General features: G+C 37.0%; 1 protein-coding gene across 1 annotated transcript in view; it reads right to left on the bottom strand.

The window, feature by feature from the left end:
- Positions 1-734: 734 nt before the first annotated feature.
- otop1.2.S (otopetrin-1 gene 2 S homeolog) overlaps positions 735-27,504 on the bottom strand; it is a 29,938-nt gene continuing 3,168 nt past the window's right edge. The window contains exons 3-7 of the mRNA XM_018240621.2: positions 24,177-24,313; positions 20,019-20,077; positions 7,641-7,771; positions 3,420-4,384; positions 735-1,182 (exon numbers count right to left, since the gene is read on the bottom strand). Of these exons, the coding sequence (XP_018096110.2) occupies positions 1,012-1,182; positions 3,420-4,384; positions 7,641-7,771; positions 20,019-20,077; positions 24,177-24,313 (1,463 nt within the window). The 3' untranslated portion in view covers positions 735-1,011. The remainder of the gene's footprint in view (positions 1,183-3,419; positions 4,385-7,640; positions 7,772-20,018; positions 20,078-24,176; positions 24,314-27,504) is intronic.

Below are 27,504 nucleotides of genomic sequence, written 5' to 3'. Positions count from 1 at the left end.
TTAACAGTGGGGTAACTATAGAGAAGCAGACCCCACAGTAGCAGGGGGGCACAGGGAACAGGGGGGCCAGGACTGTGGCATCTGCTTCTTCTATAGCTAATTAAAAACCCTCCTCTTCAGCCGCTCTTACCTGCAGCAAGCAAGGGGGACTCAAGTCGGGCAGGAGTGGGTGGAGTCAGGTCAGGGAGTGGGTGGTGCACAGGCAGGACATGGGCAGGGCCGATGCAATGCGGGACAGGAAGTGGGAGGGAGGATGGGGATCGGAGTGTGCCGGCCCCTCTGAAGATTTTTTTGCAAGGGGAGCCCGGCGCACTCCAATTACGCCACTGATCTTTACCATCCTAATCACACCTGATTTTTAATATATCTTTGATGAATGTTTTAATGTATTTTTTTTAATTATTGTTTTTAATTAATTTATGGTTGTCTGATTTAAAGTTGTCCATAAGTAGATGTTGAAAGGTGTCACTGAAATCACAATGGTGTCAAATAATTAAGATTAATGGAGGGTTCCGAGGGTTCATTTATAAAGTGCTATTTGCTCTGCACTTGGCAACATGGGGGCAGATGTTTGTGCTCCTTTTCTCGGTGCAAAGTCCTGTCCCCCATGAATGCAGAGCTGTAAGGGTTTTTGAGCCCACAACCATAAGCCTCTGTCAATGACACTTACAAAGCAGAACGAATCCATTATACTCTATTTTACAGGTGTGTTTTTATTTATATATCTCCGCTAATGTACACAGCCCTTTACAGAATTGAGAAGAAGAGAATATAGGCAGAGAACAATAAGAATCTCTATAGATATGAATAGTTCCAGTGAATAAAGACAGATTTGTAAGAAGCCCTAAAGTGCCTGATTGTCTTTCAGTTTTCCTGGCACACACAGTAATACTCTACGGATCTGACCTAATGCCCTATATTAGACACTGTCTTCTTTATTATTCAACAGTACGACTGTCAGAAACCCCAAAATGCCAGCTGTGCTTACACAATTCTCATTTTGGCTCAGCTCTATATTTTACAATATACATCAAAAAGGGAGTAGACGGAATGCATTCTGTAGAATATTGAAAATGGAAGAGCGATATCGACTAGAATGATCCATGGCGAAAACCCATAAACCAATGCTTCCAGTCCGTTGTCATACTGGGGTCGGCATCCAAAGGCCGGGGGAATCCAAAGCTAAAAGAAAATACAAATGTTATTAATGTGGGAACAGTGAGCTGAATTTTAGCAGCTTTATTAAATGCTCAGGTTAACAGATAAAAAGGCACACGAGGGAAAAGGTGATTGTCTGGGAAAAGTATGGTTTAGTTTATTATAAGTTAAAAAAAAAACCCTAGCCACACAGACACAACCCACCAACACATCTGCTAAGGCCAAAGGACATTACTCTATTCTCATTCCCCTGGACTTATCTTCTGCTTTCAGTACTATTAACCATCCTTTTCTAATGCAAATTCTCAATTTACTTGGTATCATGGATCGAGCCAGGTTCTCTTCTGGATTCTCTTTGTTTGTAGGTTCTCTTCTCTTGTTACTTTTGTTACCAAATGCTCTCCCCCTATTCATCTTAATGTGGGAGTGCCTCAGGGTTCTGTACTCGGTGCTCAGTTGTTCTCCTTGTACACTATCTCTTTTGGAGACCTTATATCATCATTTGATCATAAATATCATCTGTATGCCGATGACATTCAGATTTAGACACCCCCTCACTAACCACTGACGTTCAGACCCAGATCACAGGCTGCTTAGTAGCTATCTACTCCTGGATGAACTCGCCACCTCAAGCTCAACTTGGCCAAAACTGAGCTCATGGTCCTTCCACCCAAACCTTGCCCATCTCTTACTTAAACCATTACTACTGATGGCATGACCATTAACACTGTTACTTTAGCATGCTGCTTGGGGGTCATCTTTGACCAGTCCCTCTCCTTCTCTAAACATATTAATAATAATGCCAAAACTTGTCACTCCTTCTTCTGCAATTTAGCCAAGATATGCCCTTTCTTTCACAGACAAATCCATGCCCTTATTCTATCCCGTTTCAACTATTGCCTACTATATATTCCTGACTCCCATCTCTCTCTCCCAACCAATCAATCTTCAATTCTGCTACCAGGAACCTCTTGCTCTCTCATAAGAGGGAACCTATTCAAATTCAACTAAAATCCCTAGCATGGCTGCCTGTTAAGCAAAGCATAGCATATACATGTTAATAATAATAATAATAATAATACCCTTCTACTAACATTCAAAGCCCTTCATTCCTCTGCTCCTCTCTACTAGGGATTGGTGAATAAATTCATCGGGCACGAATTTGCGGCGAATTTCCGCGTTTCGACACCAGCGAATAAATTCATGTGAAAATTTGCCGGTGAAAATTTGCCAGTGAAAATTCGCCATTGAAAATTCGCCGGCATCATTTCGCCGACGTCAATTTCCGATTTTCACAATTTTTTGGTGAAAATGTCCGATTTTCAAGATTTTTTAGTCAAAACCTTCAAAATTTCACAATTTTTTAGTGAAATCCTTCAAATTTCACAATTTTTGAGTGAAATCCTTCAAATTTCACGATTTTTAAGTGAAATCCTTCAAATTTCAAGATTTTTTAGTGAAAACCTTCAAATTTCACGATTTTTAAGTGGAATCGTTCAAATTTCCTTCGAAAACGTCCGATTTGCACGATTTTTTTGTGAAAATGTTCGGATTTCACGATTTTTTTCGGGAACTCTCAGATTTCACGAATTTTCGCAAATTTTTTCACCATTTTGCTAATTTTGCGGGAAATTGACGAATTTTTCAGCGAATCGAAATGGGAGAAATTCGCCCATCACTACTCTCTACATTTCTTCACTTGTCTCACTATACATTCCTGGCTGTCTTCTCCGCTCCTCTCAGAGCAACAGTCTTTTTACACCATCCATATCCACTGCCACCTTTCTATCTTGCTGCTCCTTACCTCTAGAGTTCCATTCCTGAATTTCTCAATAAGGAATCCTCTTTCAATCTCTTCAAGAAGCACTAGAACATTAATCTAGTCCTGGTTTCTATTGGACAATGCCTTCACCTTGTTCACTTTTTCCCCTCCACTTTGTGCCTGCATGTTAGCCAACCACCCAATTAGAGTGTAAGTTCTACTGGCAGGGACCTCCTTTCCACTGTGTCTCTTACCACATAGCACTGTGTGTACCACAAAGCTCTGTGTCCTTATATGAGCTCTTTGCATATTTATTGTGTGACTTGTCCTCCCTGTGTGTACTTTTATTCATATTGTACTTTTATGCATTGTACTGCACTGCAGCTCCTTAACAGCGCCTTGGAAATAAAGTTATATATACGTATATTTCCACCATTCTCCTATTTCCCCATTCTCCAATATACCCAAGTATAAACTGGCATTTACATGCTTTACTTACAGAAATATTGCAGAGAAACAAGAAGATTGTAAGGTTTTTCAGTAGCACTTTCCTGAATCTTGAGTCTCGTAGTTTGTTACTGCTTGTTGGGTTATCTGGAGGCTGAACTGACTGTGTCTTGTCTTTTTCATTGCTGTTATCAATAAAGTTATTCTTGGCATTATTGTCTGGAGAATTTTTTTCTGCAGTGTTGTCCTCTAAGATGATGTTTCCAATATTTCCGTCTTTGTCTTTTTTCTCCTTGACTTCGTCAGTAAAGGCTTCTATGGTGGTGCGGTTCTCAGATAACACGGCTTCACTCGGAAATATTGGCACGGGTATCTCTATGTCATCCACTATACCATCGGGGTGCTTGTTCTCACAATAAAGATAATCAATGATAAAAATGTTCTGCACATACTTTTGTACGATCACCAAAACCGAGTATGGAAGATTAAACCAAGTGTACGTCTGATAGCTTCCAGAAAACGTTAATGCCAAGATGGATCCCCATGATGTAATCCAAGATCCAGAGGCAGCTCCTACTAGAAGATTGGCATCCAGCTTTATGGAAGGACTATGGGCTTGCACTGTAGGCTTATTTTCCATTTTATAAAGTATCAGGCCAATGACTGTAGCCAAACTCATTGCAAAGAGCACAGTGATCGAGTACCAGTAGTAAATTGTTAGTGCAGACTCGCTGCTAGTTTTTGAGCGTCCGATTCGGCAGATATATATAAAAACGGCTCCAATTGTTGCTGCTAACACAATAAGTCCCAAAAAAGTACCGAAGGCCACACCGTGTAGATCAAAGCTTCTTTTATTAACATGATGCTTGATATGGTTCCCAATATTCTTCCACAGAACATAGAGCATTGCAGATGCTAAAATATGGTACTCAATGTTGAACGGGTAAATGTAATATATTCCCTTAGAAAATTCATGGCATATTCCAGTGGTACAGTTGCACAATGGGTTTATCTCTTCTGTAATATAAATGTAAAAATATAATTTTAGACCTACAAACTAGTTGGTTAATTAGTTAGTTTACAAACCCATAGCAACCAATCAATTATTTGCTTTCAAACAGATGACCAGCAAATTCTACAGACTCACCAGTACTGGGTTTCTAGAGATGGTGCAAACTTTACATTATTTGCTACATTACCATACATACCTACATACATACCTACATACATACATACATACATACATACATACATACATACATACCTACCTACATACATACCTACATACATACCTACATACATACATACATACATACATACATACCTACATACATACATACCTACATACATACCTACATACATACATACATACATACATACATACATACATACCTACCTACATACATACCTACATACATACCTACATACATACATACATACATACCTACATACATACATACCTACATACATACCTACATACATACCTACATATATACCTACCTACATACATACATACCTACATACATACCTACATACATACATACAGCTTTAATGTCACTGCTAACACCCATGAGTCCATATTCATCAAGCATTCATTTTAATAACTCAAGAGGGGGCTTTTACATAAAAAGGCAGTGTTTTCTGCATGTAGAGATATGGGATCCAATATCCGGAAACCCATTATCCAGAAAGCTCTGAATTACATTTTATTGATAAAATCCAAAAATGTAAAAACTATTTCCTTTTTCTCTGTAATAATAAAACAGTAGCTTGTACTTGATCCCAACTAAGATATAATTAATCCCTATTGGAAGCAAAACCAGCCTATTGGGTTTATTTAATGTTGACATGATTTTCTAGTAGACTTAAGGTACGAAGATCAAAATTACGGAAATGACCATTATCTGGAAAACCCCAGGTCCTGAGCTTTCTGAATAACATCTCCCATACCTGTACCAGTCCAAGTGCTCTGCAGACAAGGCAGGACTTTCAGGCACCAAGGTGCTATAATCCCTTATAGTACAAACACACTGTTTCTTTATACAGGAACTAGTTCAGCTTCAGTAGTGAAGTTGTATTGTATTCATTATATTCATAACAGCTATTTATAAGCATTATGTCACTGCACAATAAAGAATCTACTGACTGGGATAAAGATCGGCTTACAGGAGGAGTTGCACCATTTCATCTGTATGGTAGAAGGGGTTGGCCTCAAACTACAATGAGAAATAGCTATACAAGTATAGTACCTGTTATTCAGAATGCTTGGGAACTGGGGTTTTCTAGATAATGGATATTTCCATAATTAGGATCTTCACACCTTAATTCTACTAGAAAACCATGTAAACATGAAATAAACCCAATAGGCTCAATTTACTTCCAATAAGGATTAATTATATCTTAGTTTGGATCATGTATAAGCTACTGTTGTATTATTAAAGAGAAAAAGGAAATCATTTTGAAAAATTTGCATTATTTGGATTAAATGGAGTCTATGGGGGACTGCCTTGCTATAATTCGGAGCTTTCTAGATAACGGGTTTCTATATAATGGATCCCATACCTGTACAAATAATGGTTTTAAAACAAACCAGTGACTTCCAACCAAAACTGTTTAATGCTTACAATTAATAATTTACTTTTTACTTTTGCTAAAGGGTATATTTATAAAAGGCATGAACACACATACATATATATATATATATATATATATATATATATATATATATATATATATATATATATATATATATCTTCAGAATCCGCACTCCAATCAAGCAATCTCAGGGGTGCACAGCCAATTCTCAATCATATAATCAAAATTTGGAATAAAGCATTCCTGGGCCAGCACTTCCCTTAGTAATACAAGTGTCTCTTTATTTCATTTCACACATCACATATATATATGTTTCAAAATCCTTAATTTATTGAAAATGGGTTGAGTGGGCCTCTTTTTCAAATTTTGGTTAGGAAGCCGGTGTTCCCCTTTAATGAATCAGATGAAAATTGAGTATAGGACTGGCCATACCAGGGATGACTTTGACGTAGTTGGCCAGCTTAAATATATTGCAATATATAACAAAAATTTGTTTATGTGGGGGGGGGGGGGGGGGGGGTATATACTGCACCCAGTCCACAGGTGCATAGCCATGAAATTGCAACAATAGTTGTGAGTCCCTCCAAAAACAAGATTTTTAAAAAATGCAATAATCATAGCCTATATGTAAGTGCCCTAACAGGCACGAAACGAGTTAGGCTGTTTTCTGCTATGTCCTAATAAATAATTTAGCATTTTTTAATAATCTTGAATGTTTTTGGAGGGACTCACAACTATTGTTGCAATTTCGTATATCGATCATGGGTTGAGTGCAGAGGACTCTTGTATTTGTCTATGTGAATTTTGTGGTCACAGCCCCATTACATCCCCGCCTCATGGTTTTAAAAATTAGTGGTGAGCACAACTTTCCCTTGTTTGTTTTATATATAAATCTTCCAATTCTATCACATCTGAACTTCATCTTTATGCATAAGCCTTTTGTATGCTCTTTACAATGAATTAATGATATTCTATTCGCTGCCTTGAAGATTTGTTTTCACCTATTCATATGGATTGTAGTGAGGATTGTGATCCCTTATCCGGAAACCTGATATCCAGAAAGCTCCAAATTACGTAATGGCTGTCTCCCATAGACTCCATTTTATCCAAATAATCCAAATTTTTTAAAAATGATTTCCTTTTTCTCTGTAATAATAAAACAGTAGCTTGTACTTGATCACAACTAAGAAATAATTAATCCTTATTGGAAGCAAAACCAGGTTATTGGGTTTATTTAATGTTTAAATGAATTTCTAGTAGACTTAAGGCATGAAGACCCAAATTATGGAAAAGATCAGTTATCCGGAAAACCCCAGGTCCCGAGCATTCTGGATAACAGGTCCCATACCTGTATTTATTTTATACCATAATAGGTGTAGAGTGATTTCTTGATTTTATGCAGTTATTCAAGTCTCTGACCAAGTGGCACTAACCAAATACTGTATGAGTTTACAGCTTGTTTTATCCAAGTATTCTTCCATTTTGATGAGTATTTGTCACAAAAGGCCACTGTTTCAAGGGGCCAATTTAAAATTGGCCAAGGATGAAAAAATTGGTTGGCTTCTTAAGTAAGGAATTCCACCTTAACTATACACTGCCCAACACTATACACTGCCCAACATAATGCCAAGACCAGATATCTCCAACTCTACTGATCCAATACATGGAGCTTACTTACCAAATGATATATTTACAAAACCAAGAGATGAGAGTCTTCCCATATGCTCTGCAAGTTGATGTTTTGATTCTGTTGCTACTGCACTCGCCCATAGAAGTAAATTAGTAAAGACTGAGTGAATCAGGCCAAACCTCAAAAAAAAAAAGAGAGGGACAAATATTGATCATCACTAGAACAGAAAGCAGGTATAGCAAAAACATATTTGAGGATATCTGAAACAGAGGAACTTATTAGGGAATAGCAAATATTTCATTAACTGGAAGGTTTATTGTGAAGTTATAGTGATTGCTCTTTTTTCTCTTTTTTACTCAATAAAAGGGAATTGATGTAGGAAAATAACAGTGTGTACAGGATAACCAATTCCCTTGAGCTTGGAAGAAGGAATAAAAGAAAATGTTTGGCTAATATTTTACAGCAAAAAAATTTAATAAAAATAAATTACAAATAAAGTTGAGGTTTCAAGGTGTTATGGAAGAGAATTTTATGGAACTTATTTAGGAATTTATTTAGTTTTAGGAAAGACCATCAAAGAGTTTTTGCAAAGGATTTTGTGAGTAGATATTTCCACAATCATTGAGTGAAAGCCAGAAACTTTATCATTATCCAAAGTCTAGTTGCTAAGGGGCAGATTTATCGAATTTCAAGCTATTTTTTGTCTACTACGACTAGGAAATAGTCCAAATTCAATCAAATTTGAAAAAAATTAAAAAATTTGAATATCGAAATTTATCATGTACTGTTTCTTTATAAATTCGACTTTGACCATTCGCCATCTAAAACCTGCCAAAATGTTGTTTTAGCCTATGGGGGACCTCCTAGAACCTATTATGAGTCAACTGGTGGACTTTGAAAAATCTAAGGTTTTTTTTGAGAAAAACTTCGAATTGAATTCTATCGAATGCGCTATTCCTTCGTTTTTGAACTATTTGAATTCGGACAAATACAGACCTATTCGATCGAAAACAGACCTATTCGACCAAAAAAAACTTCAACTTAATTTTGGTTGGTCTTTTTGAATTCAAATTTTGACGTTTTTTCAATTGTCTTAGTAGTTACCATTGATAAATATACCCCGAAGAGTCTATAAACAAAAATAAATACATAGCGTAGAGCTATTTTTTTTTCATTTGGATTGTTCTTAATTTTATTAAAAAAGTTTAAGGAAAAATGCTGAAAAATCCAATTAAAAATAAAATTCTCAGAATAAATGCTGTGATTTATGCAAATATTAATATTTCTAGTCCTTAGTATTAGCAAGATAATTTTTTACATAGAAAATATCCAATATAACTCCTGAATCATGTAATCATCAGTATTTCCCTTACATTAAAAATCTCTGAATTGCGTTGACTTTAATGGGAAGGTGAAATTACATAGATTTTTGTTCTTTTTACAACTACACACATGCCCTACATTGTTAGAGAACCTACTATCCACATTGCTACAAATGCTTTTTCAGTAGAAAAAAAAAAAAGAACCCATGTTGCCAATTTCTTACAAACGTCTGTGATTTTTGACATTACCCTAGTTAACTAGTAATGGTAACTACTAAGACATTAACAAAATATGTTGCTGTGTAACCAAAAAGTACCATCTATATATTATGTTATGATACTAGTTTACAGGCACAACTAGTAATAAATCTGAACACCATCAGATAATATCTGGGTGCTTTTTATCCCACATTAAAATGAATGAACCATATATTTATGTGTAATTGTAATGAATCGGAAATACTATGTAATGGAATGACTTAAAGGAATCCTGTCATCGGAAAACATGTTTTTTTCAAAACACATCAGTTAATAGTGCTACTCCAGCAGAATTCTGCACTGAAATCCATTTCTCAAAAGAGCAAACAGATTTTTTTTATATTCAATTTTGAAATCTGACATGGGGCTAGACATATTGTCAGTTTCCCAGCTGCCCCTGGTCATGTGACTTGTGCCTGCACTTTAGGAGAGAAATGCTCTCTGGCAGGCTGCTGTTTTTCCTTCTCAATGTAACTGAATGTGTCTCAGTGAGACATGGGTTTTTACTATTGAGTGTTGTTCTTAGATCTACCAGGCAGCTGTTATCTTGTGTCAGGGAGCTGCTATCTGGTTACCTTCTCATTGTTCTTTTGTTTGGCTGCTGGGGGGGGAAAAGGGAGTGGGTGATATCACTCCAACTTGCAGTACAGCAGTAAAGAGTGATTGAAGTTTATCAGAGCACAAGTCACATGACTTGGGGCAGCTGGGAAATTGACAATATGTCTAGCCCCATGTCTGATTTCAAAATTGAATATAAAAAAATCTGTTTGCTCTTTTGAGAAATGGAGTACAGAATTCTGCTGGAGCAGCACTATTAACTGATTCATTTTGAAAAATAAATTTTTTCCCATGACAGTATCCCTTTAATGATATTGAGTAGTGATGGGCGAATTTCTCGCTTCGACAAAAATTCACGAAATGCTAATTTTGCCGCCGGAAGCAAAAATTTTTTGACGCAGGCACCAAATCATCCGTCGGTGACAATTTGACGCTTATTAAAGCCACTGGGTGCCTTTAATTGTCACCGGCATCAAAAAAATTTGCAGGTAAATTGTCTCTGCAAATTTCGCAAATTTATTTATCGGCAGCAAAACTCGGAAATTTGCGCCTGCCGAATAAATTCGCCCATCACTAATATTGAGTCATGGCTGTGTTAATAACCCAAATCTCTTCAAGTAACAACTGAGTAGTTAAATGAAAAAAACTCCAAACATGGCAGAAACCTATTTTATACTATAAAGATACTATATATAAACTAAAACTATACTATAAAAAAATAGCACAGTGGTGCATAATGATAATGAAAAATATAAAAATTTTAAAAAGTAGGAGGAGGACAGGAAGCACAACTGCCCCCTGTGCAATGAAACTTCGGCACAGCTCCCACATCATTCTGTGATGACGTTTCATATGGGAACGTAAGGAATATACTGTAAGTTCCCATTTGTGACCCTCGCTCCCCTTACAAACTTTCTGCAGGAAAAGTTGATACACTGATACCGACTGGTCCTCAGTCTGGCACATAAACACTGCTGAAGTGCGAGCCAACGACTGCAATTTTTTCCGCGAAACTGCTGCAAAAATTCGGCACAGAAAAATTTGCTGTGACCAAAAAGTCTTCATTGACTTCAAAGCATTTGGGAAACAAAGACTGAGACAAAACAGTTGCCCATTGACTTTAATGCATTTGGAGTGAGAAAAAATTGTCAGTGGTAAAAAAGATTTTTGACGCCCATTGACTTCAATGTGTTTCATGAATTTTTCAATGGAAAAAGGAAAAATACCCTCGCACACCCTGGCCGTCTGAATGAATGAGAATCCCAGGTAATCGGTGGAAGAGGTATTGGCAGCCTCAAATTCAGTGTAAAAGAAGGAACACCAGCACATCATGGGTAATGCTAGCAGGAAAGCCTTGCTTGTTTATTGCGGATGCAACGTTCCGGGACATAACCCCTTTGTCAAGCTTTTTAACCCCTTCGCCACTTTAAACCTACAGAGCTACAATGTTAGCCTATGGGGACCTTCTCCATAAGTTTTCTAAGCTTTTTATGATCGAAGGAAAATCCTTCGATCGATGGATTAAATCGTGATAAGTATAATGATCAGTATAACCTAAATCATGTATTATTCACGTTATAGAGAAATTGTAGATATATTATTAGACGCCATTTTATCCAAATAATCCAAATTTTTAAAAATGATTTCCTTTTTCTGTGTAATAATAAAACAGTAGCTTGTGCTTGATCCCAACTCAGATATAATTAATCTTTATTGGAATCAAAACCAGCCTATTTCCACATTTCACCACCGGCGAATAAATTCACGAAATTGCCTCGAAAATTCACCGGTAACAAGTAAACTGAAGCCCATTGACTTTAATGCAGCATCACTTTTGACGCCCACGAATTTACTCCGGGAAGACAAAACAAGACAAATTCGCACATCACTAATTTTGAGTAGATTTAAGGTATGAAGATCCAAATTACAGAAAGATCCATTACCTGGAAAACCCCAGGTGCCAAGCAATCTGGATAATAGATCCCATACTTTTATAATATGCTAGTTATAGAATCATTTAGGGGCAAATTCACCAAGGGTCGAATATCGAGGGTTAATTAACCCTCGATATTCGACTGGGAATTAAAATTCTTCGACTTCGAATATCGAAGTCGAAGGATTTTAGCGCAAATAGTTTGATCGAACGATCGAAGGAATAATCGTTCGATCAAACGATTAAATCCTTTGAATCGAGCGATTCGAAGGATTTTAATCCAACGATTGAAGGATTATCCTTCGACCAAAAAAACTTAGGCAAGCCTATGGGGACCTTCCCCATAGGCTAACATTGGGTTCGGTAGGTTTTAGACTAGGGGGTCGAAGTTTTTTCTTAAAGAGACAGTACTTCGACTATCAAATAGTCGAACGATTTTTAGTTCGAATCCTTCGATTCGAAGTCGTAGTCGAAGTCGAAGTAGCCCATTCGATGGTCGAAGTAGCCCAAAAAACACCTTGAAATTCGAAGTTTTTTTACTTCGAATCCTTCACTCGAGCTTGGTGAATTGGCCCCTAAATGTATTATTTTATCTGCAAAATATTGAAATTATTTGCACTAAGATAGTATTTTTTACAATAACTGTAGTTGTTCATAAAGATAAATAGGACTTTCTGTTTTTGGAATTGTGCTAGTTTTCAGAATACAAAGTGCTGTCTGTCTCTGAAATACAGTACATCTTATTCCACTGATGTTTCCTAGAAAAAGAATTGAAAGATTTTAATTTTCTTTCGTTCATAGCTTTCAAAATCTTCCGGTCCCCATTACTTTTCTGAATGTTGTGAATTCAGCTGAATTTTGAGGTTTCGTCTTCTAGAATAACATCTCTGCCACGGCACAATCCGTATATCATATTCTCATACACGGTCATCAATATCGTTTGCATTATGCTTTTCATTTTTTGTAACGGATCAACCATCCAAAGTCAGGGAGTATTCCAGTGTATTTCTACCCCCAAAAAAAATTATAAAATGATTTCTTCTTCTAAAACAAAAAAGTTAAATTTTGAACTTACGCACTAAATAAAAAATATTCTTTACAATAACTGTATTTGTACATAAAGGAAAGTAGGACTTTCTATTTTTGGAACTGTGCTAGTTTTCAGAATACAAAGTGTTGTCTGTCTCTGAAATACAGTACATCTCTTTCCACTGATGTTTCCTAGAAGAAGAATTGAAAGATTTTCATGTTCTTTTGTTCGTAGCCTTCAAAACCTTCCGGTCGTCATTACTTCAGGCAGGAATGTTTCCGAATGTTATTTGTTTTATGCTTTTCCTTTTTTGTGACGGATCAACCAACCAAAGTCAGGGAGTATCCCAGTGTATTTCTACCACGAAAACGATTTATACAATTGTTTCTTCTTCTTAAACAAAAAAGTGAAATTTTAAACTTGTTCACTAGTAAAAAGTATTATTTACAAGAACTGTAGTCGGCTCCAAAAGATATGTAAAGGACTTTCTATTTTTGGAATCAGACCAGTGTTCAATTCAAAGTGCTGGCTTTGTCTCTGAAATACAGTACATTCTCAGATGGTGGATCTTTTTTTCGCTAAGGTTTCATAGAAAAATAATTGAAAGGATTTCTCTTGCGTTCATTGCTTTAGGAATTTTCCGTTCGTCATTACTTATTTTGAGCAAGAAGGTGTCTGAATTTCATAAGCATAGCTGAATTTTAAAGGTTGCATCTTCTAGAATTACATGGCTGCAATGTCACAATCACTTTATACATATTGCGATGCATCCAGTAGGAAAAAGAAAAGGCACTCAAATAACACAGAGAAGCATTGCACCCCACCATTGCACCCCTCCTTATACAGGTATGGGACCTAAAAGCTGGTTTTCTTATACAGGGTCTTTCCATGATTTAGACCCCAAAACCTTAAAGGAGAAGAAAACCCTTTTGGCGCTAAAACCCCTCCCCCCGTAGGCCTCCCCCCCGGCCTACCTCCCCCCCCCGGGCAAATGCCCCTAACTTGTCAGTCACCCCTCTGTGCAGGTCCTCTCTTGCCGAGTTCACAGGCGCCATCTTCGTCCGAGTCCTCTTCTTCCTATACTGATCGGCGTTTGGCGGCGCATGCACAGTGGGAGGCATTTTACGGTTGGATCTTAATGATAAATTTGAATAACCCCCTAAATCTACTAAAAAATCATGTAAACATTAATTAAACCCAAGGATTCATTAAATTGTAAATGGGGTCAAGTATTACGAATGTACTGTTGTATTAATAAAGGGGAACTATGTCGAAAATATAATATAAGCTTCCTCATACTGAAGTAAGAAACTTTCTAAATACAATCAATTAAAAATTCTGTTTCTGAAATAATCAAGTTTATCTTCACTATCCCTTTCTCAGCATCTCTTTCTCTTCATTCTGTCTTCATGCAGCAGTTGGGTGTCAGATATTCATTGACAGTTAGATCCAATATATCTTATAGGGGGGCTCCTTTTGCCTAGAAGATGTATTAGAGCTTTAAAGAGTAAAAAAAAGTTGTTGTTTTTTTTTAAAAAAAAAAAAGTAAATTATTTGATTAAAATGATGTTTATGGGAAATGGTCTTCCCAAAATTCTGGATAATGGGAATCCGGATAACAGACCCATACCTGTACTAAAATGTGACAGTTTTACAGACAATAAAACATAATTGATAAGATCCAAGTGCACAGCTTTCACAAAATATAAGGATTTCAGTTTACTCTTATGGGGTTATTTATCAAAGTAAGAATTTATCTCAATATTTTCTGCTACAAACTCCGATCAAATCCACCCAGGTTTTTTTGCGCTTATTTATTATAACATTTTCTGGAAAATTCGTTTTGCAGGGGGAAAAATCACATTTTCAAGATTTTTTCGGAATTCTTTATCTGATTTTCACGATTTTTTCACCTGAAAACTTTGGAGTATTATACAAAACCCAGTGCACATCAAAAAATTATTGGCACTTCTCCCATTGACCTATATGCATGCCGGATTTTCTGATTCGGATTTCTCCTTCCTCAGGGTTTAATAAATTCAGAAACATTCCTGATTTTTAAAAGTCCAATTTTCATGATTTTTGGATTCGGAGTTTAGTAAACAACCCCCTAAAAGTTAACTCAAAAGTCAACAACCCCTTTAAGCTGTTGGTTTTTTTTTGGTTTTTTTTAATCCTTCATAGCAATTGAACCCTTGCATTAGAATAAGTGTAACTGATTTAAGCACACAATACAAAAAGATTAAAGCATCTCACATCAATTCACATCTCCACAATTTACTATATAGACCAAATATTTTTCAATTTTGATCACTCTTTAGTATTGTTTCTCTTGCGAGATTTCTGATTCAGCCTATGGACGGAAGGAATGAGTGGCAACTTTGGTGCTAGGATGCTAGGATGGATTCCATATTTCCCAAAGACTCAGCCGCATCCATGTTTTACGCATGCATGTGCGCACATACAGGAAGTGGACGGGTAGCGGACGTAGAGGGGAAGGAGATGGGGAGGAAAAGGAGATGGGGAAGGGGAGGGGACAGGAACAGTAAGGAGAAGGGTGAAGGGGAATGGACTGGGAGGAGAATGAAATGGGAAAGGGGACAGGGAGAAGATGGAGGGAGGAGAAGCAGCCAGCGGGGATGGTGGAGCTGGCCTAGTGGCACGTGCATAGTACATCTGGCCCTGCAGCATAAACTATAAATACATGCTTGTGACATCAGCCAATGTTATTTGCTGCCTTATAAAGAATTTATTGATCACTTCTGAGATATTGACCGGGAAAGGAGAGGTGTAAATTAAATTGTCACAATATTTTTTTTTTTACAGGAGCTTGACTTGATTGTTGGGATTGTTTATGTTCCATTGCCCTTAAAGGGCATGTAAAGTCTAAAATAGAATAAGGCTAGAAATGCTGTATTTTGTATACTAAATATAAACATGAACTTACTGCACCACAAGCCTAATCAAACAAATAATTTATGCTTTCAAAGTTGGCTACAGGGGGTCACCATCTTGTAACTTTGTTATACATCTTTGCAAGACTAAGACTGTGCACATGCTCAGTGTGGTCTGGGCTGCTTAGGGATCGTCATAAACAAAGCTGCTTGAGTTCTGCATGGCTGGGAAGTAAGGCGGGGGCTCCCCCTGCTGTTCATAAGTATGATTGTTTCCCTGCTCAGCAGTTAGGGACCATCTGACAATTCCTATCCACAGCAGTAAATGAAGGGAGAATTTCACTGCATACAGTCAGGTTTCTTATAAAAACGGTACACATTTTTTAATTAGAGTATATTGGAGATAGGTTTCTTTTTCATTAAAGAAAGTAAAAATGGGATTTTATTTTTTTGCCTTTACATGCCCTTTAACATCAAAATGAAGGTGTGCTGTGTCGTTTTTATTTTCTTTTAGCCAAGCATCCTCTAGGGACCTTGCCTGGTTTATCCTGTTGTGTTGCATACTGTGCTTTTCTTTAGCATGTGCCAATTCATTCCATGAACTTGTCCAACAGTGGACTCAAGACAACCAAGATATTCATATTACTGAGAATGCAGGTGTGGTGCCCAGTTATATAGCAGGGCTTGCTGTCAATTATAGGGTTAGGGTTTCTTCTGTATGCAGTTTCCTATTCATGCTTTTGTGACCTTTTCCCTTTGTAGAAACAATGCAAATCCAATTTAACAATGGGTCTTGGTGAGCTATTACTTTAGTTGTTTTAATACAAATGTAAAATATCTAGTATAAAAAAAAACAGTTCCCAACCTGGATGGAAGACAAGCAATGGCTGGTCTTAGTACAAAAGACTGTTTCCATTTCTTTCACTTATTTTGCCAAGCAAAACAATTAAAAAAATTTTTTTTTATGGGGTTATTTATCAAAGTCCGATTTTATCTCATCATTTTCTGCTACAAACACCGATCAAATCTGCTCAGTTTTTTTTACACTTATTTATTATTAAATTTTCCCAAAAATTTTATTTGCACACAAAATCAGTTTTATCATGATTTTTTTAACCCGAAAACTCAGATTTCTTATCTTATGCTTTTCCCCCAAAAACTCCGAAAACTTTGGGGTATTGCACAAAACCCAGCGCACATCAAAAAATCATTGGGACTTCTCCCATTGACTTATATGCAACCTTGAAGGGTCTGGGATTTTCTTATTTGGACTTTTCCAGCCTCTGGGTTTAATAAATTCCGAAAATTTTGTGGTTTTTTAAAAGTCAGATTTTATTAAAAAAAAAATTTTATTCAAGTTTATTCAATAATCCCCTAATGTATTCAGCATTTCATAGATAGTGAGAATATTTAAATTTTGAATCTGTACTTGAAATAAAGCAGGGGAAAATGTAATCTTTAGTAACCCTGTCTTATTAGCTTCAAGCCTGTATCACACACCCTTCCTTGATCGACATCTTTCCTTGAGTGCATTTGAACATCTTCCCAAAGACTGAGCAACTTTGGGGAAATATCTACTGAATGTATCAGTTCTTATATGTTAAATTGTAAGCTATAAGACGACTTTCAAAATTTCATAAAAACCTCCAAATTTAGCAAAGCTTTTCGGTTTGGTAGTTTGATGTAGAGTGACATATTTAGCCATTTTGTATTTGCCAGAATATGTATTTTCCAAAACTACAGTTGAATTCTTTTTGAGGTGCAGTTGAAAAATGCAGGACTAAATCAGTTGTATTTTTGTCCTTAGAATAAAATATATGTATCATTTAGTTCTCAGTATGATGAAAAATATGTCACTTCTTTAGAGTTGCATTTTTTTTACAGAAATGGTTATACACAAAACGTTTGGTTTGGGAAAGACTGGGTGATCCTTTTAGTTAAATTTAAAAGGAAATGCCTATAAAATGAAAGAGCACAATATACTCAGATATTGGCTGGTAGTTAATACAAAGAAGGTTAAGAACTGTCAGGCAGTGAAAGTGTTAAAGGAGAACTAAAGAAGTAGTTAGAAATGTTGTACATTATATTTTGGGTTTCTGTACCAGCCCAAGGCAACCACAGCCCTTTAGCAGTAAAGATCTGTGTCTCCAAAGATGCCCCAGTAGCTCCCCATCTTCTTTTCTGCTGATTCACTGCACATGCTCTGTGCTGCTGTCACTTACTGAGCTTAGGGCCCACTCACAATATATAGTACACTTGGGGGTAGATTTACTAAAGAGCAAAGTGGCTAATGTTAGCAACTTTCCAACTTTTTGCCGGCGTTGCCACCCGCAGGGACATGGCCAATTTATTAACAGGCGCAGGCGCCGATTAATTAGCGAAATAGACCATAATATCGCTCATTCGCACTCTATCTATTATATTCTGTGAGCCGAAAATGCATCAAAGTTCAAAAAACGCTGGTGACTTTTCCTTTTTTCAGAGTGATTGCCTGCAAAAGTCCTAAACAATTTTTTTTGTAACCGGCCTCCCCCAAACATTTTCCAACATGTGGAACATTAACTTTACAGTGGGCTCATGTGTAGGGCTTTAAATTTCCAGCCCTATGCAAATTGACCTAAGCGCTAGATCACTAGCGAATTTTCGCTAGGCAGAAATTAACGCTAGCGCATCTTCTATTTGAAATGCTCACATTTCTGAAGTACCGCTAGTGAAAAGTCTAAAATGGCTAAAATGAAAATTGCCTGGGGGCAGGCACTCGTCTCTGAGCGCTTCATTTTCCAGAAGTCGCCCGTAATTGCCTCACAAGGAAACTTGGGCCACTTTGGAAAATGAAGCGCTCCGAGTGACTGTCCCCAGGCGATTTTCATTTTAGTCGATGGATGGCAGGGGAGGCAGATTGGGGAGATTAGTCGCCGCGAAGAAGAGGAGATTTGTCGCCTGGCGACATACCACTGTTATCTTTTGTTGAAAGTGGAGTAAATTATTATGCAGGCTGAGAGGGGTTCCCAAACTTTTTCATATGACTATATCATTCACCTAATCACCAGATCACTGCCTTTTTCGCTAGTTAAGAGACATTTGAAACCCAGTCAGATAGAAGTTATACCATAAGATTGTCTTAGAATAAACGTGCCTAGCTTGTACTATTTAACATGATGGTGGTCTACCAGTTGAATGGCTTTATATTTTCAAGAAGACTACAAACATTTGTATTTGCTACTACCCCTACCCACACAGTCATATCATAACAGCATTGTTAAAAAATGCTTTAAAAACTCCTTTGGACAAAAAATAACCAACATAATAAATACAAAGCTTTAGAGAAATATGTCTATGTTTAAAATTACTACTTGTAATAAGAAGAAACCCTTTTTTTTAGAGGTTGCTATGTAGAGAAATAACTAATAACCATATATTACATTTTTTAACTACAGGTATGGGACCTGCTATCGAGAATTCTTGGAACCTATGGGTTTCCAGATAAGGGATCTCTCCTTAATTTGGATCTCCATACTTTAATTCATGTTTAAGTGATTTTTAGTAGAACTAAACCCAATAGAATCCAGAAAGCTCCAAATTACGGAAAGGTCGTCTCCTGTAGATTCCATTGTAATCATTTTTTTTTTTAATTTTTAAAAATTATTACCATTTTCTCTGTAGTAATAAAACAGTATCGTGAACTTGAACCAAACTAAGATATAAATAATTCTTATTTGAAACAAAACCAGCTTATTGGGGTGTGTTTTTATGTTTGCATGATTGTCTAATAGGCTTGGGTATGAAGATCCAAATTATGGAAAGATCCATTATCCAGAAAAACCCAGGCCCCGAGCATTTTGGATAATGCTATTTATTCTGTATAGCTTTACCATACCGGAGTAAAAAGCTCTAGAAGCTCTCTGTTTGTTTAGGATAGCAGCTGCAGTATTAGCTTGGTGTGACATCACTTCCTGCCTGAGTTTCTCCCTGCTCAATTATAGCGCTGGGATTACAGCAGAGAAGGTGGGGGAAAAAGAGCAAACTGAGCATGCTCAAGCCCTGGGCAAGGAGGTTTAAGCTGAAAACAGCAAGTCTGATACAGAAGCCCATGTGTACACAATAGAAGGAAAGAAATGCTGTGTTTCTTTTGACAGAGGACTCAGAGCAGCATTACTTTGAGGGTTTACTGTTATATTTAGGTGATAAGGCTTACTTAGTTTTAGCCTTTCCTTCTCCTTTAAATGCAGTACTACTTTTCATCTGATATGGGGTTACAATGAATCAGTACCATACACTCATATGTGCTGCTGATATGACACTGAAATGAAATGATGTTTTTCATGAATAAGGTGATGCAAAACCCTCAAAGGCCATCACTAAGAAACAAATGATCAGCTGCGAAATAAAATTACATTTAGGAATCAATATTTAAAAAAATGTTGCTTCTACCTCTCAAGAGTTTTGTAGGAGTTGATGACATCTTGTGAATGGAACCAGAGGAAATACACCTGCAACAAAACACATTTTGTAAGAATTTTCTTCATGGAAAAATTATAGAAATCACATTATATTCAGTTACATTATACCTCTAGCATACATGGAGTGATATGTGTTGGACATTTTGTGCATATGTAGAGCCTTCATCAAAGAAGTGAAGATCAAGTCAACTAAAGTTGGAGATACATAGGCAGATAAAAGTTGCCTCCAGATCAATTTGAAACTCTGAAAGGCCAACCAAGTTAAAAAAAAATTCCATCAAGAGAGGTCCACTTTGTAGAAATTGGTTTGACTGAAAAAGCCTTTATTTGGCCCATTATGTTGGTTTTCAAAATCAGGCAAAGATTGGTCATTGGTGATCTTGCCAAACAAACAGAATTTAAATGCATGGCCGCTTTAAGGGTAGGACTACATGGACACTTGCGACAAGTCGTTTTGACACTGCATCCGACAGTCGTGTTGCATCAGCTCAATGATGCGACTTCATCTGACATTTCTATCTCTTACCTTATTTTTGTTGCATACGACTTGTCGCAGGCGTTTTGTGTCAGCGTGTCTGATCGTACCAAAAACGTCCATGTAGTCCTACCCTAAGGCTTCCCTTTATTTCCTGTGAAAAGTAAACCTAAAAAAAGAACCCCAGAAAGATACAGGGGCCTCACAGTTGCATTTTACTATTTATGCATGGCCACATCTCATGTAATCCATAAGCTCTTCCTTGTACCTCATCTGAAGTGGGTCATATTCAACCGCAGTTCAGCAGAAGCATTTTGTAAAAAGAGTCCTCTCTTAAATCAATAAAATCAAGCGTTTTTGCACATTAACATTGTTTTGCTTGTGCTCTCTTTATTACATTGTCCTGCTCAAAAAAAGTTTATTGTGTATTGGGACTTTTGTCTTCACACACTGCTGTACAAGCCGAGTTCATGCAAGTAAGTAAGATTAGAGGAGACAATGAATAGACAGGGGCTGACAGGGAATGACCCATGGGACAGGGGATTGACCAGCACTGTGATGTCGTGGCCCACACCCCTGCCTGGACTTCACCCAACTGAAAGGTGGCAACCCTACTCCTACTGTCTAGGGCAAGGATCTCAAACTTTTTTATGGTTGAGCCCCATTCAAATGTAAAAGAAATAGGCATCCCAAAAGTTATTGGTGATGCCAAATATGGGCTGTGGTTGGCTATTTGGTAGCCCCTATGTGAACTGGCAGCCTAAAGTAGGCTTGAATTGGCAGTACACATGTTTTTTATTTAACTAATACTTGTCTTCATACCTGGAATTCAAAAATAAGCACCTGTATTGAGGCCACTGGGAGCAACATCAAATGGATTGGCGGGCAACATGTTGCTCAAAACCCATAGGTTTGGGATCACTGGTCTAGGGTATTGATTTCCAAACTATGGGGTTGATCCTCATAGGAATCCCAGGTCAACTGGGTTAAAGTTAGGGAGTGAGTTTATGCATAAGTTAAACAGAGGTTAAAGGGGAACTAATTTAATTTTAGCTTCAGCATAATGAAATAAGAAACTTACTAAATACAATCAATTAAAAATTCTGTACCATTTCTGAAATAATCATGTTTATATTCACTATCTTCACTATTCCTCTCTCAGCATCTGTTTCTCTTCATTCTGTCTTCATGCAGCAGTTGGGTGTCAGATATTCATTGACAATTAGATCCAATATTTCTTATAGTGGGGCTCCTTTTGCCTAGAAGATGTATTAGAGCTCACCCTATATATTAGATCATTCATCTGACACCCAATTCCGAATGAAGACAGAATGAAGAGAAACAGATGCTGAGAGAGGAATAGTGAAGATAAACTTGATTATTTCAGAAACAGTACAGAATTTTTAATTGTTTGTATTTAGAACGTTTCTTATTTCAGTATGAGGAAGTTTATATTAAATTTTCATTTTCATGATAGTTCCCTTTAAGTAAATTTTAGATGGAGTAATCATTGCTCCTTCTTTCTGAAAACCTCAGATCTAGAAGTAACTGAGACAGAAGCTACAGATAAGGTGAGGAAGGTTGTCTTACCACACACCTAGATACACCTGTATACACAAATACTCACATATACCTATTCATACACACACACATCTATATATATATATATATCAGTTTTGGCTTAATATCTTCTCTTAATTGTGGACAACAGTCTTTGCTATGTACAATTGGCTCTATCTTTTGTCATTTTGGATTTTAATCCGAATTACCATTTGAGGCAAAACATTTTGTGACTAAAGGTTTAGAGTTGCATTGTACTTAACTTATTCATTGGGTTCCTAGCAGACCCTTCCCCCTTCTCAGCTTAAATAATGGCTTCAGTTAAAATTCTATAAATACTGAACACAATACCAGACCAGAACAGAAGAGGCATGCACTAAAATTCACAAAGGTGTATTGTCAGTATTTTCCTATTCTGTTTGTTTGCCAAGTGAAATGTAATCACACAAGTTCTCTGTTGCCAAGTGGACAACACCTCTCCCACCAGCCACTGGGTCAGCTGGATAAACATACAGTAGCTGTATTTACAGTTCTGAAATTGTTGGGATAAACACGGTGAATCCACAAAGCCTTATTATACTCCATATTTATAGCAATATTATATTCTACAGTGATTTACAGAGAAGATACTCATTCATATGAGTCTCCGCTTCAGTGGAGGATACAGTTTAAGGGTATTGGCACATGGGATGTTTGTCATCTGATCTTAATCTTCTCCAGCGCAGGCAACAAACCATCCAAAGTTTTCTTCCTACCAGCTTTAAAGTAAATTGCATTGTTTAGTGCAGGCCTCAACATGCCCCAATGTACCACTGTATTAAATCTGGCAATACACCTTAAAGGAGAAGGAAAAGGCTAAAACTAAGTAAGCTTTGTCAGAAAGGTCTATATAAATGCACCAGTAAACCCTCAAAGTAATTTTGAAGAAACAGTGATGGGTATATTAGGGGTTTCTGTGTTATGTGGGCCTCTTTATCAAATTTTGGTTTGGAAGCCGGAGATCCCCTTTAAAGGGGTAGTTCGCCTTTAAAGGAGATGGAAAGGCTAAAATGACTTTGCTTTATCAGAAATTCATAAATCCACCAGTAAACCCTCAAACCCTCTGTAAAAAGAAACACCCAATGTCTTTCCTTCTATTGTGTACACATGGGCTTCTGTATCAGACTTCCTGTTTTCAGTTTAAATATCCAAGGCTATGGCTTGAGCATGCTCAGTTTGCTCCTCTTCCCCTCTACCCCTTCCTTTTCCCCCTCCCTCCACCCCTCCCTGCTGTAATCTGAGCCCAGAGCTATGAGTGAGCAGGGAGAGACCCAGGCAGGAAGTGATGTCTCACCAAGCTAATATGGCAGCTGCTATCCTAAGCAAACAGAGAGCTTCTAGAGCTGTTTACTCAGGTATGGTAAAGCATTCTGCAGAATAAATAAAGTGTTATAGCTTGCACTATTGTGTATAATCTATTGGCAATAAACTGCTTTGGTAGCTTTCCTTCTCCTTTAAGATCTGATTGTTTGGTGAGGTCTTCAAACAACTAGATCTCTGCACAGTTTGGCTACCCATGCCAAATCAAGATGATCTGATTGTTGGTCATGGATCAGATTATACTGCAGGCATAAAGCTGGCCATACATACCTGTTTGTGAGGACCTCAAATGACTGGATTTATTCACTGGGCCAAATTGGGAGATCCTATTGTTGGTGTTGGGCCATTCTATGGGCAGAGACACGCCAGGCATGCACCATATCAACCACCACATCATTAATTCCAGGATGTTTTAAAATAGGAGGTTGTGACCTCCTGCAAAATCCTACTGTTGCTTGGGCTTCCTAGGAGTAGAAGAATATTGCTGGGACATCAGAGTCACCCAGGATGGAAGAACTTCCATACTGGGCAGGAGACCATACCAAGTAGAAGTAGATGAAAGTTCCATCAGAGGAACCTTGCACTGTGAATGTTTCTTCCCTTGATCAGGCATATTACTTTTAACACTTCCAACCTACAGAAAGCTTTAGTGCTAGAAATAGGGCTATGTAAAAGGAATTCGGAAAAACAAGATATACAGTATTTATAGAATATTCCCAATTTCCCTGTAAATACCTGAAAAAGTGTGTGAATAACATGTACAACTGGATAAACAGCATCAGCCAGTGGCATACAGTCTCGATAGCCAACAAAATAGCCCAGTTTCAAGGCGTCCATTGCAGTTGTGGTCAGGGCAAAGAAAGAAATACCACCTGCAAGACAGAAAGAACACAAGAGAGTGCTTCCATTGAATGTGTAGTTCATCTATATTAATATTTGTTAAAAGTAACAACTGGGATTCAGATTAATCATGAAACCTAGAGAGCACGTCGAGCAAGAACGCTCTTAGAATGAGAAATATAATTTTTAAAGGGGTTGTTCACCTTCCAAACACTATTTTTAGTTCAGTTGTTTCCAGACTGTTCACCAGAAAAAAAGACTTTTTTACAATTGCTTTCCATCTTTTATTTTCTTACTGTTCTTCCGAAATTGAAGGTTAAAGTTTAATATTTGTGTCTCTGGTGTTATCATTTGATACATTCAGGGGCATATTTACTAAGCTCGAGTGAAGGATTCGAATGTAAAAAAATTAGAATTTCGAAGGTTTTTTTTGGCTACTTCGACCATCGACTGCGACTTCGACTTTGAATCGAACAATTCGAACTAAAAATCGTTCGACTATTCGATAGTCAAAGTACTGTCTCTTTTAAAAAAACTTCGACTAACTTCTTCGCCAACTAAAACCTACCGAGCATCAATGTTAGCCTATAGGGACCTTCCCCATAAGCTTTCTAACCTATTTGTGATCGAAGAAAAATCATTTGATCTATGGATTAAAATCCTTCGAATCGTTCTAAAACTAAATGCGGTAAATCCTTCGACTTCGATAGTCAAATATCGAGGGTTAATTAACCCTCGATATTCGACCAATAGTAAATGTGCCCCTTAGTTGATACAATTAGTTGATACATTTCTCAGCAGTATCTGTGGAATATTAGCAACTATTGTATCAATTCTAACAGCTGCCTTTAATAATACTCAAGGATTCTGCTCGGCTGGGACAGCTGATAACAAATGTATCAACAAAGGGGTTATTTATCAAAATCCATATTTTTATGATTATTTAATTTAAAAAGTTCAACCAAACTAGAATCCACAATTTGACCTTATTTATTAATAAAAAAGCTCAATTTAATCGGATCTGGGAGAAACTCTATAAAATCGAGCGATAACTAATTCCAGCGCAGACCACAAAAACGTACAAGTAGAATAGGAACCTCTACCACTGACTTATATACAACCTTAACAGGTCTGAGATGGCGGATTTTCAGATTTAGACTTTTGCATCCTCGGGGTATAATAAATTTCGAAAAATCCGAGTTTTTGTTCCACTAAAAATAGTAAAAAACTTGAATTTTTCAAGTTTTTAGCATTTGCCCTTTAATAAATAACCCCCTAAATGTATCAATTTAGAACAGTTACAGAGTCGGCAACCCTCAGAGCTGCTTTAGAAATACAAAAGAAGGTAAAAATTTAATTTTACACTTCAAGATAATATAACGGTCACAAATAGAAAATGGAAAGTAATTGGGAAAAAGTATTTTATTTGAAAATAGTGTTGGAAGTTGAACAACCCCTTAATGCTAATTCCAATCATAGGCTTATCAAAGATCATATGTATTCTATTTAGCTCCAGCAAGAGAAACGCCCTGCAAAAAAAAGGTTATTTTAAATACTGCTATAATATATCAATAAGTCCAGCTCAGTAATCAATACTGAACTCAAAGTTTTACATTTATAATTATAACTTAAGTAGCGATGAACTTCCTATCGACTTAAAAAGCTCACCCTATAAATTCTCGGACCCAGTTGCTGCACTCATGGGTTTGCAAACTCCTTAAAGGACAAGGAAAGTCTAAAATAGGATAAGGCTAGAAATGCTGTATTTTGTATACTAAATATAAACATGAACTTACTGCACCACAAGCCTGATCAAACAAATAATTTATGCTTTCAAAGTTGGCTACAGGGGGTCACCATCTTGTAACTTTGTTATACATCTTTGCAAGACTAAGACTGTGCACATGCTCAGTGTGGTCTGGGCTGCTTACTGATCGTCATAAACAAAGCTGCTTGAGTTCTGCATGGCTGGGAAGTAAGGCGGGGGTTCCCCCTGCTGTTCATAAGTATGATTGTTTCCCTGCTCAGCAGTTAGGGACCGTCTGACAATTCCTATCCACAGCAGTAAATGAAGGGAGAATTTCACTGCATACAGTCAGGTTTCTTATAAAAACGGTACACATTTTTTAATTAAAGTATATTGGAGATAGGTTTCTTTTTCATTAAAGAAAGTAAAAATGGAATTTTATTTTTTTTGCCTTTCCTTGTCCTTTAAATAATATTATACCATTTTAATATTTTCAAAAATGCAACACCACACGTATTCACTGCATTGTAGTGTTTTATGTTAAAATGGTAAAATATTGCATGTAGTTTTGGACATATTTCTTGAATTAAAAAAAAATAAACTGGAAAAAAATACAAGCGACCACAAAATACATTAAAATCACATGCTTGTAGCCCTGTTGCTCAGCAAAGTAGTTGGGAATTTAATTCTCAGCCCCCTGAGACATTATTGTGTTAATCTCGTTGCTGTTAATAATGTCCCAATATATGAAATGATAAAGCTCTTGAATGTATTTTTTCATTGAAAGGTCCAATGAACTTAGGTTCCATCTGGTGGTTTCTTTCCATCAATTGTAACTATATACCGTTATGGGACCTGTTCAGTGATGGTTGAATTTCTCCCGTTTCTTCCCGCAAAATTTGCAAAATTCGTGAAATGGCAAAAAATTAGCCGGAACTAAATCATGAAAAATCATGAAATCAGAAAGTTTCACGGATTAATCATGAAATTTGGAAATTTTCACGAAAAATCTTGAAAATTGGAAATTGACGCCCGCTTCCAAGATGATGCTGGTGTAAAAGTCAATGGGCATCCGAATAGCGTTGACGCGCAGAGATTTTGACACGAGCGGCATTTCAGACGTGCATCCAAAAACTTTTGACGCCGGTGAATTTTTGTGAGCGATTTGTGAATTTATTCACCGGTGGCGAAACGCAGAAATTCGCAGCAAATTTGTGCCAGACGAATCTATTTGCCCATCTATAGACCTGTTATTCAGAATGCTCGGGACCAGGATTTTCCTGATAAGGGATCTTTCCATAATTTGGATCTCCATGTACTAGAAAATCATTTAAACATTAATTGAATCTAATAGGCTGGTTTTGCCTCCAATAAGGATTAATTATATCTTAGTTGGGATCAAGTACAGGGCCGTATTTATATTAAGGCACCCAAGGGCCTGTGCATAGGGTGCCTATAAATGTATTTTTTTAAATT

Source organism: Xenopus laevis, chromosome 1S (assembly GCF_017654675.1).
Source record: "Xenopus laevis strain J_2021 chromosome 1S, Xenopus_laevis_v10.1, whole genome shotgun sequence".
NCBI lineage: Eukaryota > Metazoa > Chordata > Amphibia > Anura > Pipidae > Xenopus > Xenopus laevis.
Note: the sequence above shows the minus strand (reverse complement) of the source record. Positions and strands in the feature narration are given on the sequence as shown.